General features: G+C 32.5%; 1 protein-coding gene across 1 annotated transcript in view; it reads left to right on the top strand.

Moving 5' to 3' along the window:
* Positions 1–15,285, top strand: part of LOC132745628 (centriolin-like) — a 63,365-nt gene extending 48,080 nt beyond the window's left edge. The window contains exons 16-26 of the mRNA XM_060734577.1: positions 2,194–2,328; positions 4,798–4,932; positions 5,255–5,479; positions 6,001–6,105; positions 6,641–6,805; positions 7,364–7,387; positions 9,040–9,150; positions 12,783–12,930; positions 13,689–13,802; positions 14,386–14,549; positions 15,073–15,285. Of these exons, the coding sequence (XP_060590560.1) occupies positions 2,194–2,328; positions 4,798–4,932; positions 5,255–5,479; positions 6,001–6,105; positions 6,641–6,805; positions 7,364–7,387; positions 9,040–9,150; positions 12,783–12,930; positions 13,689–13,802; positions 14,386–14,549; positions 15,073–15,285 (1,539 nt within the window). The remainder of the gene's footprint in view (positions 1–2,193; positions 2,329–4,797; positions 4,933–5,254; positions 5,480–6,000; positions 6,106–6,640; positions 6,806–7,363; positions 7,388–9,039; positions 9,151–12,782; positions 12,931–13,688; positions 13,803–14,385; positions 14,550–15,072) is intronic.
* The last annotated feature ends 220 nt before the right edge of the window (positions 15,286–15,505 follow it).

The following is a 15,505-nucleotide window of genomic DNA, read 5'->3' as shown; positions in this document are numbered from 1 at the left end:
ATCATATTTGCAGTACAATTTAAGTTGATGGGGTACTATATTCACAGTACAATGTAAGTGACTGAGGTATCATGTTCACAGTACAATGTAAGTGGGTGGGATTTCATGTTTACAGAACAATGTAAGTGAGTGGGTGGGGTATCATGTTTACAGTACAATGTAAGTGGGTGGGGTATCATGTTTACAGTACAATGTAAGTGGGTGGGGTATCATGTTTACAGTACAAACTTAAATAATATTGTAAATATTATAATATCTTTCAAATCTTTTTCATAAATACATAAAAATAAGTTTTGATATATATTATGTATTATTAATATTTCTGAATAATGTCCTTGATTAATACAAGTTAAATATGCTCTTTAAAAACATATATATCTTTTTTATTTGTCAGAAGTCTTTTCAGGTGATTGGGTGCCTTGTCTGTCTGTCTATCTGTCTGTTTGTCTGTCTATATGTCTATATATGAATGTTTATCTGCCTGTCTTTTTTTGGTTTAATTTGATTTATGCTTTGATAAGTAACAAACTTGCCCTGCTAAGAAATTTCTACTGCTGATTTGACTGGGAAGTCAAAGTAAAAACACTAAGCCTGCAGTTAGATGTACAGGGTCAAGTTTGATTCCATGTGCAATACATGTGTATCATCGAGAGAAAATTTTATTAGAGCTGTATACATGTATTTACAAGGATTCTTATGGAAGGATTTCTAATAGAATAAACTGTGTTTGTGTAAAAAAAGAACGTTTATTTCAGGTGTAAAAGGTAGTATTTAATTTGTTGTTCTTTTTATCAATGAAATTTGTAGTCTACATTGTCCTGATGAATACATGTAGTTATGAAAATTTCTTGGCCATTGAGTGGGTGGGATATCATGTTTGCAGTACAATTTATGTGGGTGGGATATCATTTTTACAGTACAATTTAAGTGGGTGGGATTTCATGTTTACAGAACAATGTAAGTGAGTGGGTGGGGTATCATGTTTACAGTACAATGTAAGTGGGTGGGGTATCATGTTTACAGTACAATGTAAGTGGGTGGGGTATCATGTTTACAGTACAAACTTAAATAATATTGTAAATATTATAATATCTTTCAAATCTTTTCTATAAATACATAAAAATAAGTTTTAATATATAATTATTATGTATTATTAATATTTCTGAATAATGTCCTTTATTAATACAAGTTAAATAATTATGCTCTTTTAAAAACGAATATATCTTTTTTATTTGTCAGAAGTCTTTTCAGGTGATTGGGTGCTTTGTCTGTCTGTCTGTCTATCTGTCTGTTCGTCTGTCTGTATGTCTATATATGTATGTTTATCTGCCTGTCTTTTTATGGTTTAATTTGATTTATGCTTTGATAAGTAACAAACTTGCCCTGCTAAGAAATTTCTACTGCTGATTCGACTGGGAAGTCAAAATAACACTTAGTCAGCAGGTACATGTACAAGGATTCTTATGGAAGGATTTCTAGTAGAATATTACTGTGTTTGTGTAAAAAAACAATGTTTATTTCAGGTGTAAAAGGTAGTATTTAATTTGTTGTTCTTTTTATCAATGAAATTTGTAGTCTACATTGTCCTGATGAATACATGTAGTTATGAATGACAGCATGTGGATGATAAGAAGCTAAAACATGTTCTTGTTCTATCATCAATTCTCATTTGATTGGTTTCTATAATTATAGTCATTATATATAAAATTTTATCAGACTGGTTATTTATAGTAACATGAGTCTGATATTTTACTAATACGATAGTGGAGTTTTTGCAATTATCAGTTAACAGCAACATATTTTATGTCTGAATTGATTGGTTTTATACAGCAACTTGCATAATTTGCTTTGATTGGCTATATTGTATATAAACTCATATTTAAACTTTTATTAAATTTGTTAAAATTCAGTATTAAGAAGATCATGGTCTGAAATTTAACCGGTTATGTCACATATCTCTGATCTCTGATTTGATGTTAGATTGCTATATGGACCGTGCCATGTTTTGATTTTATTTTTTCTTTCACCAACTAAAGCAATGTATATTAAAATTTAAATTTGACATGTTTACATTAACAGTCAAGTTTGTAAGCCATGTTTTCATTGGATATTTACAATCAAGTTTGTAAGCCATGTTTTCATTGGATATTTACAATCAAGTTTGTAAACAGTGATTTCATTGGATATTTACAGCAAGAGAAACAAACCCTGGAGAAGCAACTACAAACAGAGAAAGCTAAGGCTATAGAAGGTGATAGAAAATCAAAGGAAGCCCAGAGAAAGGATGATGAAATCAGGAAGCTGATGTCACAGTTAGAAACCTCCAAGGTTTGTTATCATTATACCACTGCTTTTAAAGCAGCAGGCCTCCAGATGAACCAAAATATTTCAATAAAATAAAACTTGAGAAAAATGTACTGAGATTTTAGGAAGAGAAGAAAGATTCAAGATTCTAGTAATGATTTACACGTTATGAATGATTAATCGTTAATGTTTCATTATGTATAACTATATTTCTACTGTGTTACTAACCCAGTAAGGGCAGTTTTTGCCTATTTTGTCAATTATCTGTATTTATACCCCCAAAAACGAAGTTTGGGGGGGTATATAGGAATCACCCGGTGGTCGGTCGGTCGGTCGGACTGTCGGTCTGTCCAGACGTCCGTTGCATTTTCCTTGTCCGGAGCATAACTTGAAGACTAATGGTTTGGAATTCAATATAACTACATACAATGGTCAAGCACATTGAGAGGAAGTGCAGTGCACAAGAACCATAACTCTATCTTGACTAATTACAGAGTTATTGCCCTTTGTTACTTTTCCTTGTCCGGGGCATAACTTGAAAACTACTGGTTGGAATTCAAAACAACTTCATACAATTGTCAAACACAATAAGGGGAAGTGCAGTGCACAAGAACCATAACTCTACCTAAAGTAATTACAGAGTTATTGCCCTTTGTTGCTTTTCCATTGCTTTTTTTTGTCCGGACCATAACTTGAAGACTAAATGTTTGAATTCAATATAACTACATACAATGGTCAAGCACATTGAGAGGAAGTGCAGTGCACAAGAACCATAACTCTATCTTGACTAATTACAGAGTTATTGCCCTTTGTTACTTTTCCTTGTCCGGGGCATAACTTGAAAACTACTAGTTGGAATTCAAAACAACTTCATACAATTGTCAAACACAATAAGGGAAAGTGCAGTGCACAAGAACCATAACTCTATCTAAAGTAATTACAGAGTTATTGCCCTTTGTTGCTTTGCCATTGCTTTTTTTTTGTCCGGACCATAACTTTAAGACTAATACTTTGAATTCAATATAACTATATATAATGGTCAAGCACGTTGAGAGGAAGTGCAGTGCGTAAGAACCATAACTCTATCTTGACTAATTACAGAGTTATTGCCCTTTGTTACTTTTCCTTGTCCGGTGCATAACTTGAAAACTACTGGTTGGAATTCAAAACAACTTCATACAATTGCCAAACACAATAAGGGAAAGTGCAGTGCACAAGAACCATAACTCTATCTAAAGTAATTACAGAGTTATTGCCCTTTGTTGCTTTGCCATTGCTTTTTTTTTGTCCGGACCATAACTTTAAGACTAATACTTTGAATTCAATATAACTATATATAATGGTCAAGCACATTGAGAGGAAGTGCAGTGCGTAAGAACCATAACTCTATCTTGACTAATTACAGAGTTATTGCCCTTTGTTACTTTTCCTTGTCCGGGGCATAACTTGAAAACTACTGGTTGGAATTCAAAACAACTTCATACAGTTGTCAAGGACATTAAAAGGAAGTGCAGTGCACAAGAGCCATAACTCCATTTTGACAAAATACAGAGTTACTGCCCTTTGATGCTTTTCCTTGTCAGGAGCATAACTTAAAACATACTGGTTGGAATTCAAAACAACATCATACAATGGTCAAGCACAATAAGAGGAAGTGCAGTGCACAAGAACTATAACTCTATCTTCAGTATTTATAGAGTTATTGCCCTTTGTTCCTTTTCTTTGTCTTTCTGGACTTATTACAGAGTAATTCAATTAAACTTCATCAATGGCCAACCACATTGAAAGGAAATGCAACATATAAGAACCACAATTATCTTTAATTGCCCACAACCATAACTCTATATTTCAATTCTTTTACAAGGTATTCTGTTACAAGTAACATCCTCATTTCAGAAGCAGTCTTGTGGGGGTATTAATCACATTTAGTGATAGTTCTAGTTAGATTTTGTCAAGCATTCGCCGAAAACTTCTGCTTTAAAATATGTTCAACCTTTAGCAATAAATATTAAATGTATTAGATTTTGGTATTGAAAATTGGAAAGTCCCAAAACATCATTTAAACCAATACTAGCATTTTCAGAGTATAAAATACATACTTTTAGGGCTTAATAACTAAGATTTAGATCCAAGAATTTGAAATAGAAACAGTTATTTTGCATTGTCAGCATAGTACAGCTTTGGAGGAATTTTTTACTAAAACAACCCCAAACTTCAGGACTAAATTGTTCTTTAATTCCTGATTATGTGTAGACTTATTTGTTGGAACTCTCTTTTCATTTTCAATGACGTTGAAGCAAGAAAACAAAAAGAACAAAAACAGCCATCATTGTAGAGTGATAAATCTCTGTAAAGATCTTAAGGTCTCAGACACAGCATGGCTTTGTGATGATATGCACGTCCTGCTTTGTATTTGGTGTGCTGAATAAAAGTCAGTTTAGTGAGTAATGTTTAAGCATGTATGGAGACAAAAACTTTTGATTTTATTTCCAGGCTCAGAATGTTGCATTAAAAGACAGGGTGGAGCAAGAACAACAGACTTTACAGACCAAAGTAGCAGAAAGTACATCAAATGCTGACCTGAGACGTAGATTAAAAGACCTGTCTCAATGCTTGAAACAAAATAAGGTAAATTATGATGATAATAAAAAATATCATGTGCAATTTATACGCAAGTAATAGAAAGTTATTAAATACATAATGTAAAATTTTAAGAATTAAGATTATAAGAATTGGTTAGACTTAAATACTGGATGAGAATATATCTGTTTGAATGAAGAAAGTTGTTAAATTTATATGTAAGATTAAAAGAATTGGTATATAAGACTTCAATATTGGATGAGAATAAGCTCTGTGGAATGGAAGTGGTCCTTAATTACTATAAATTCAGCAAATTTCATTTATTGCTTTGACTTTAACAATGTTGATATGTTGTGTTGTGTTTTTAAAGGTAACCATTGAGCCAGAAGGAGACCGTGATTTCGTCGGGAAAACTTTCAAGGATATTCAGGGATTTGTTCAAGACCGTGTCAACAAGAGTACACAGGATTTGGACACGACTAGAACCAGACTAGATAAAAGTGATCATGATAACCAGTCTCTACGAGAGCAGATGAAACGTCTGCAGGATAAATTAAATAAACGAGATGAAAAAGTGAAAAATGACAAAAATAAGGTATACATGCTTATGTTAATGGTCATATCTGAACTTTCTGTAGACACTAGATCTCATTTCCTTACTTTTTGTCACGTTATTACCTGTTTCATTTAAATTCTTTTTCACCAGTAATAAAATTCAGCATTGAATGCAATGATAAAGTTAGAAAATAAAATTTTTGTTTGCGGTCATTTAATTGGGCTAATTACAGATGAACCGTGTCCATTTGTGCATGAAAATTAATAATTGAATATGAAGATACAAGTCTGAGATAAACATTTGTGACACACTTTTCCCTATATATACTGTAAAACCAAAATTCTAAGTGGAAAAGCAGATTATAATAGTCAGTCTGCATGAAGCTGGTTCCTCTAGTGCCTTTATTTTGATTGTATCAAAGAATCTAGACATTTTTGTCTGTTTAGTCTTTGTCAAGAAATTAAAGCATACATTTTTTTTCTAATTTGTGAAAGTGAATTTTTCTTCTGAATATGTCTTTAAATGATGATCTTTCATTCATTGACAATTATATATTACAGGCAAGAGAAGAGAAGAAAGCTGATGTCGAGGAGATCAAGAGATTAAATGATGAAAATAACAGACTGAAAAATGCTCTCAAAGAGGCTAAAAATCGCACCAAACAGGTAATACAAATGTTCTGTAACACAAAATTATGTTCCAGAATTTGATGTGATTTTAAATCAGTGATCCATTAATTTATATTTGGGGGACAAAAAATCATTGCTTATTTCCTTTTATAGCAGGGGCTGTTTAAGGAAAGCTTCCCCCAAAAACTATTCTTTTAAAATCATGCAATTTCCCCCAGAAATTGAATTTACAGCAAGACAAGAAATAAACATGGGAGTATCTTGCTGAAAATAATATAGTACAGAAACTGAAGTTGAAGATTCAAGCAAAAACTTCATAATTCAGTGTTTATTCTAGGATTTCGAAGAACAGGGGGGATTTTTATTGAAAAGTTAGAATTTATTACATTTGTTGATCTTTTTCCTTCTATGTCTATGTAAAATTTTCCCCCTTCCTCTCAAAAAATACGGGTGATTTCTCAAAAATATGGGTGAATCCCCCCATCGCCCCTCCTAGAATAGACACTGTTCACTATGTCATACTAGAGAAACAACATGATAGTTAGGTCAACATTTTATTTTTTATCTTCAGGGTAAAGGTTCAACAAAGATGGTACATGATCAGGAAACAGAGTCTGTATTCAGTCGTCGCAGTTCACTGAACTCAGAGGAGAAACACCTGTTTGATGAATTACAGAATGAACTGATGTCTCTGAAGAGAATTATGAGAAGTAAAGAGGATGATGCCAACAAAAAGGTTAGTTAGTTGTCTATAAATAGATCATTATTTCCAAATAAAGATTATTATGTCTATATATAGATCATATTTCAAAACATAGATTATTATGTCTATTTATAGATCATATTATTGTCAATAGAAGTATTCCGGAACTCAGCAAATTTTAGGTTTTTCCCCATCTATTTCCGGGATACAAACAAACTTTTACAGTTACAACACAGTTTACATAATAAATCCTGCATGGATCTTCTACGTATATAAATCTATTTCTAGATTATAATAACTACATGATGAAAATAATTACTATAAATACAAGTATTTTAGACTTAAGCTTGATTAAAAACCCTATGTCTTTTTGTTCATAGTGAATGGACTTGTGAATATTATGATTTTGAAACCATTGTAAGAAAGTACATTTTGCTACATGTATCTTCCTCCACCACTATAGCTTGGAAGTTACCATACATGTATCACTGAGCTTTGCCAGTTTGTAATGAGAAAAAAACAAAAACAATAAAAACATATACAATGTATAAATAATTAGATGTATATGACATTGACTTGGACTTATTATAGATAAAAGATTTGAGAAAAATTGGGGTAAGTTAGTGATTCACAGGCTTCCGTTTTACAAAATAAGAATTTTTTTTAAGTATTTAAGGAATTGGGTTTATGTATTTTACTTTTTCTTCTTGTTTTTGATAGGTGGAACCTTTGGTACATAGAAAAATTTCACTTTGATTTGTGATTTATATGTATGACATCACACTTTGCACATGTTATCAGTTTAAAATTAAAATCTCTGTGATCAGTTGGTTAAGATAATTGACTTTTAATCACTCAGTCCTCATCACTGTATATGAGCCGCGTCATGACAAAACCAACATAACGCGTTTGCGACCAGCATGGATCCAGACCAGCCTGCTCATCTGTGCAGTCTGATTAGGATCCATGCTGTTCCCTATCAGTTTCTTTAATTGTAGAGTTGGTAAGCGAACGCACTATGTTGGTTTTGTCATGACGCGGTACATATATGTTTGAACCTCATTTGAAATACTGTAGGAGTGAACCTAATATCAAATTCAATACTATGGATTTTAACCTGAAAAGATGAAGAGAAGTTCTGTGAGTTTAAACCTTATAAAAAAACACAAAAGATTTGAATGGGAAAAAAAAAGCATCTTGGGTTAAATTCCAAAAAAAATACTGTAAATTTGAACCCCTTAATACACTTTGGAACTTTAAGGAAGCAGTGGGTTTGAAACCTGTAAGGAACACTATGGGTTAGATCCCTTTACGATAAGCAGATAGATATTCAGCCGAGAGTTCATCTCAGTGGTTCAAACTAAAATCATGCACAGAAAAGCACATTAGGGGTTTTCTCTCACCAATGCAGCACAACAGTCAACATAAGACCAGGGGCAATGTCTGAATAACTTCAGAATCAATGAAAAAAAAAAATTTAAAATTTATATTTTTTACAATGCATGTCAACTAGTTAAAGATCTAGAATATTATTATGGTTTTCTAGTACTTTATTTCCTGAAAAAAGTAGCATTACATTAGAAATTATTTCACTTTGTCATAAAAGTAGGAAAATGTAAAAGTAATAATTTGACTTCCATACAAAATACTAAATAACTATAACTATACTAATAGCCAAAAAGTAATAAATGCAACAGACAGTGCAGGTCATTTGCTCATTGGTTACTTTTTGGATACTATAAAATGACACCAAAAATAAAAATTTGAGAAAAGAAAAGAAATAAAAAGCATTACTGCAGCTATAATGGGCTTTTAATATTTTTGAATGTTTTATTAATGAATTAATAAGTAGTTGAAATCACAGTAGTTTTTCAATTTTTTGGATATATTACCAGCATGAATTTTTAAATTTCTTTCATTAATTTGGTATGGTTTTACTCAAAATATTAATTATTATAATCTTGCCACAGGTATTTAATTTTAATTTATTTATTGTTATATGAAATTTCTCCCTCTAATGTTTTCACTATGTCTATGTCTGGGTTTGTACACTTTTTTCTTACAAACATTGCAAGATTTTACCTAATATTTCTCTCCGGAACAATAATTATAAAGCAAATAGATTAGAGCCTGTAATAGTCTCTAATATCTTTGTTTTCATTGATTGTAAAAAAGCAGATAAAGATCTACAATAGAGAAGAATCTAAGCTTACTAATGCATGTACAAGAAATGTCCATTAATAAGAAATAAAATATTATGTTGACAGTTGCTTGATGCTGAGGCAGAGGCAGCCATGTTGGAACAGAATTTACAAGACAAGGAAGAAAGTTATCAGAATGAGATTGAGCGACTCAGAGAACATATGGAAATGCAGCGGGTTTGTTTGTATTTCTTATAAATCTGTAAAAATCGTCATTGAATAGGAAAAGTTTCAGTGTCACCCGCGACAATTAAGTGTTTTTGTAAAGGGTTTTCCCTTGTTTTGTTTCTTAAAATTGTTTTTAAAAATATTTAGTGTTTGGGAAAGGGGGAAAATTTAAGCAGAAATGAGTTAAAAAAATTTTTTAAAATTAAAACTTGCTTATATTCATTCCCCCTATAATGAATGTGAAAGACTTTAAAAGGGAAATTTGGGTTTAGTGTTTGCAGGGGAAAAAAGTCCCAGGGGCAGGGGGAAAAACATTTTTTAAATAAGAATTTATCCTTTTAACCAGTAAAAGTAAAAACAACAGGATTTTTACATAAGATTTTGTTCTTTACAAAAATTAAACAAAACCGGGTTAAAGGATTTTTTTTATAAAATGGTCTTACTGTCATGGCAAGCTTTATAGCATTTCTGTGACAAATTAAGTGTGTATAAAATGATGACAAATGTAAGATACTTTCTATCACATCTTGTTTTATGGTAACAAAAATTGAAAAATGATGAAATTATCAATTGATGCAAGTTTTCAAAATGATCTTACAAATTTATTTTATGTATATTACTTCATGGGTAATGAGATCATGAAGTTTTATATTAAACATGTATCATATTAAGAAATACCAAATGCTTATTATCCCTCGCCGAAAGGCGGCCAGGGATATAGAAATAGTTTTCGTCCGTCCTTCCTTTCGTCCGATATTTTTGTCCGGAGCATATCTCAAAAAGTATTTGAGGTATCAACTTGAAACTTCATAGGTGGATAGATCATATTCAGGAAGAGGTGCAGTGCACAAGAAAAGATAAATCCTACCCTTGGGCATTTATTGTGGTTCATTTATTTGGCCATTATTATTTTTGAAACTTAAAATTTTTGTGTCCAGAGCATAACCCAAAAAAAGCTTATGGAATATCAACATGAAAACTTCATAGGTGGAAAATCTACCGAAGGTGTGCAGTGCATAAGAATAAACCTCTACCCCCTTTCATTAATTTTCTTGGTTATTGCCTTTGATATTTTTCAAATTTTTTTTTTTCATTGTGAGTGGAGCAAAACCTAAAGTCTTTGAGAGTAAACATTAACTTTCATAGGGGATAGATCTTTATTGAAAGGAGGAATGCTGTGCACAAGAATGATCACTCTTCCAATTAAATATCATTTTTTGGATATTGCCCTTTGTTATTAGTCCCTACCCGGTTTTTTTAACCGGGGGGATTTAGGTTTACCTCCGCCGTCCTGTCTTCCTGGGTTCCGTCCCCTGTCTGTCTGTCCGTCCTGTCAGTTTCCGTCCCGTCCACAAAACGGATCCCGGGATAAAGCAAAAAGTAATGGAAAATTTTTTTATGAAACTTGATATATGGATAGGATGGCAAGTATGGAGAAGTTATGCAACGTCCCTTTTTTTTTTCTTCCTATGTTGAAAATTCTGGTTGCATGGCACAAATTAGTCTAAAATATGGCCAAAAATTTAACAACATAAACTGGATCCATGATAACTCAAAAAAGTACTGAAAATATTTTTTTATGAAAATTGAAAATATGGGAAAAAGGCATCTGGAGATTATGCACATATTTTTCTTTTCTTCTTTCCTTGTGAAAATTCGGTTGCTAAATGGCAAAAAATAGGCCCTGAATTTCAAGATTTTCTGATTTTTAAATTTTTCAGGACTTTTTCAAACTATAGTGTTTTTTTTTCTTAATAGGGGGTTTACTTCAAACTTTAAATATACAATTTCTGGTCATCAAACCAGCATATAATGTGGACAAGGTTTTATAACTCTAGCCAAAAAATTATTCAGTATTTCCTCCCTTTAACTTAGATTTTTAAGGGGAAAAAATGTTGTCTTTTTTAAATAACTTCTCTTCTTTATTCCTAATGGTATCTACTTAAAACTTCATAATTGTTTCTTATTATCACTCCGAACATTTTTGGAAGGTTATAATACTCTAGCAAGCCCCTAATTTCCAAAAAATTTTGGTCCCCCCTTGAACTTAGGATTTTTTTCGAAGAAACTGGTTTTTCAGATTCCCAATTCTTCATTCCTTATAGGGATTTACTTTAAAATCCCACATCGTAATTTAATATGAAAGGTTGTTAAACCATAATTTCCTTACTAAAGCATTTGGAAACTTAACCACATTACTGTGATAATAGACCAAACTTATTTTTATTAATGTTTTGTTGGGTTTGATATTTCAAAATACAGACTTCATCCTCAAATTCATTATAAATGGCAATACCCCAGGAGTGTATGACAATTAAAGAATTTTTGGGACCTTAGGGGAATACTGTATTTGCCCGCAATACTATCAAATGCTTGTTTTTTTCATACTTTTTGTCCGGAGCTTATCTCAAAAAAGTGTTTTTTTAGAGGTATCAAATGAAACTTCATAGGTGAATATGAGACCCTGCATAATTTTTCAGTTATTGCCCCTTTGTTATTTTCATGCTTAATTTTTGTCCAGAGCATAACTAAAAAAAGCCTTTGAGATATCAAACTTGAAACTTAATAGGTGGATAGAATCTCATTGGGGAGGAGTGCAGCACACAAGAATGATAACCCTACCCTGCATTATTTTTCAAGTTATTGCCCTTTGTTATTTTCAGCCATCAGTATTCCACATAGGTTTCAAATCTGTAATCACCTTCAGCCATCATTACCAAAAAGACCTCTTAAAATTGAATTATTTGCTCTACAACATATATATCCTTCCAATGAGCAAACACATTCAGCGGAGATGGCCATGTTGACATGGCTCTCTGTATTAGATTTAAAATAAGCAGTGGCCATAAGAATAGATTTTTCACACACCCGTGCCGATTTTGCGACTCCGTAAAAATGATATTGCACGGCCGTGCATATATTTTGACGTGAACGTCATTAAGCGTTATACAATCATAGTGTAAAGACCGCGCTAAATTGTTAGCGTTAATAGACAATAGGCGCATCAATGAAAAAATTACCCTTATTTCACCCTTTAAACGGTCCTTTATTTTGGGTATGTGATAAATAGAAATATTACATTTGTTTAAGTTTTTTACTGAATTTATTACACTCGTTGAATAAAATAATGTTATGCTGGCCAGAGGCTCGCATTATATAATTTTATTCAACTCGTGCAATAAATTCAGTATTGAACTTACATTTATTCAATATCCTCTATATAGTAACTTTAGTAGCAGATAAATGTGCATGGAAAATTGAAAAAAAGAATAACTGAAAACTAAATGCAATGTATTATGTATGTGAAATAATAACTTTAAGTTTCTGTTCACTTAACTGATAGAAAAAAGTTAAAATTGATTGTATACAGTATGTTAAATGAACAGTGTCACGACAAAACCAACATAATGGGTTTGCGACCAGCATGGATCCAGACCAGCCTGCGCATCCGCACAGTCTGATCAGGATCCATGCTGTTCGCTTACAAACCCTATAACAAATAGATAAACTGATAGCGAACAGCATGGATCCTGATCAGACTGCGCGGATGCGCAGGCTGGTCTGGATCCATGCTGGTCGCAAACCCAGTATGTTGGTTTTGTCGTGACACGGCTCAAATGTGTTTTTGTTAATTGATATAGGAGAGACAGGAAGCAAGGATGCAGGTTATAGCAGCTGATCTTGACCAGGCTACACAGGTAGCAGACTTTCTACAGAGAACCCTAGATGATCGTGAGGCACAACTTCATAGTGAAGTTCAACAAAGTGACATGAATAATCAGATGATAAGTATGTTATAACTGTTATGTTAATTTTTACTCAGTTTTACCCTTAACTTGCTTGAACCAAACATCATTAACTTTTGCCAAAGGAATAGAGCCAGGTTGGTCTATGTGTCAGTGCAGTCTGACAGACTGACTTGGCTCTATACTGTTAATAAATCATTTTGGTAAAAAGTATTGTGATATTGATATTAAAATGCCTAAAAATTTGAATTTACCTTTACAAATTTAAAGCAAGGCATAACAAAAGTTCAAGAGATTAAGGGTTAACTTTTACCCAACAGTACAGATATGTATGTGATGCTCTGTCCCTGCTGTTGATTTAGTAATGATTATTATCAGTCTGTTATTTGTATATATCACTATATAATAATGTTCACTTATGGTGAAAAGATTTATATCACAGATACAATAACTTACATGTATAAAAATTCCTGATGAAGGTTTAAAAAGACCAAAGCCGATCCTTGAACAAACCTAAGTTCACAAAGCATTCTGATGTTTGATGTGCGTTGTCTGAGTCCTTCTCTTGATTTACTTGATGTATAAAAATTGTAAACTTGAAATACCTTGTCTGAATTTGTAAAAATGCCATTGTTATTTTAAAGGGGTTATCAAAAGCTGTAAGTGAGCAATCAATAGTATTGAATCTTATCAGACTTAATAGAATAATGAAGATAATACATGAGGCAATAAGTAATTTGTCCAAATTACCACCAACATTTTATTGGGTAAATACATGTGTTTATTTGTTGTATATTCCAGCTACACAAGAAGATGAGTTATCTAAACTGTATGATATACTAGAAGCCCAGAAAGAGGAGTTAGATAGACTGAATGGAATGCTGGATCAGATATCTGGTCATGGTGGCTCACTTGGTAAGTTAAACGTTTGTGATACTTGAGAATTATTAGCATATAAATGCAGAAGATACCTAAATTGTTGACCACTTTAGAATAATTGTTAGTTTATTCAAATTTATTTTAGTTTCATTGTTTTGGAAGCTATAAGCTAATTGAAACACACTCGAATTCATTCCTGGAACTAACCAGTACTTAGCAATGAGTGTAAAGTTTTTTGCACAAGGAAATAATGGCTTGCCCCTAATGGGGTTTGAACTCACGCAGATCCAAAATTCAGCAAAATTGGGGTTTTTCAAGCTACTTCCTTCTGTAATTTCACAATTGATTAATTGTAATAAGTTGTAATTGTAAAATTCCGTTTGTACCTGTAGATTAGCTTGAAAAATCAAATTATATTCTTTATTTTGTCATTTTATTATGGTATACTAAACTTATACTACATTCAGGAAACAATACATTATTGACAGTGCTTTGTTTAGTACAGTAGATGAGAACTATGGTTTAACATTTTTTCTGAAAGAATATAAGAAGGGAAATAATCAAACTGGCTACACATGGCTTTAAAGTATATAATTATCTCCCTTGTTTTTGTATATAGGTACAGCTGGAGCAGATGAAGAGTTATGGAAGTTGAGGCAGGAAGTGAACAACTTAAAGGAGACTCTCGCCATGCAGTCAGCATACGTTCAGACAATGCCACCACCTCAAACATCAGCCGGGGTCCAGGCTAGTACTGGTACAGGGACACAGTATTATCTTACAGTGAGTACTTTGGTTTTAATATCTGTATTGTGAAAATTAATATAGTATTGACATCATTTGATGGTACTCTTATACATATATGGTACTCTTGTATTCAAGTTATTCTAAAACAGAGTAGAGGATTTAGAGAGAAGATCTTGTTTTTTAAAGCATGAATCCGTGTATTCATTGAAAAGACAAACATAATACTAAATTATAATAAGGTTTCATTATAAGGTTTATTTGAAGGAATCAAACATGTCATTTGAATGAGACAATAGTTTCATGTGCACAAAATATTGTTTAAATATTCTCACATTATCTTGAGACAAGGAAATAATATTGATATCTCTGGATGGCCCTCAAATGATTTGCCACAGCTCACCAAAGGTAATGGCCTAAAAGCTCTATTTACTATTTTCGGCCATTATGACACTTATATTTAAATTTCGGCACTTTATTGCCAGCATTGTCCTTTTTATGAAAACTTTAATGTAATCATAGGAAATAAAATGCACAGAAACTACTGTTTGTGTATTTACAGGACCATGGTCAGGCAGCAGGACCCACCTACAGACCTATACTATCACAGTACAGGGAACAACAGATGTCTATGGTACCCCCTGTGCCTGGAATGACTAGCATGGTTAGTGGTTTGGTTCAAAATATATTTATTATAAACCCTCCTTCCCCTTCTACACTTTGTCTTGATCAGTTCCTTTTTATACGCTCTTTTGAAAAATGGGTCATATTATAGGAACACCTCTGGCGGATTGACTGATAGGCAGTCTGGGGAGCTGGTTACACGTAGGGGTCAAAGTTCTGATAAAAGTTGTGTCGCATTCAAGAATTACGTCTCTACCTCAAAGGTCAAGGTCACACTATCATTTTGAAGTTTGACATTATCGCAATTTCAGGAAATAGGTACACACATTCGTGTCTGGACTGTAACTTTGTCATGCATTGAATGATTTTTA

Source organism: Ruditapes philippinarum, unplaced genomic scaffold (genome assembly GCF_026571515.1).
Source record: "Ruditapes philippinarum isolate M1 unplaced genomic scaffold, ASM2657151v2 ctg4403_1_1_1_1, whole genome shotgun sequence".
Lineage (NCBI taxonomy): Eukaryota > Metazoa > Mollusca > Bivalvia > Venerida > Veneridae > Ruditapes > Ruditapes philippinarum.
Note: the sequence above shows the minus strand (reverse complement) of the source record. Positions and strands in the feature narration are given on the sequence as shown.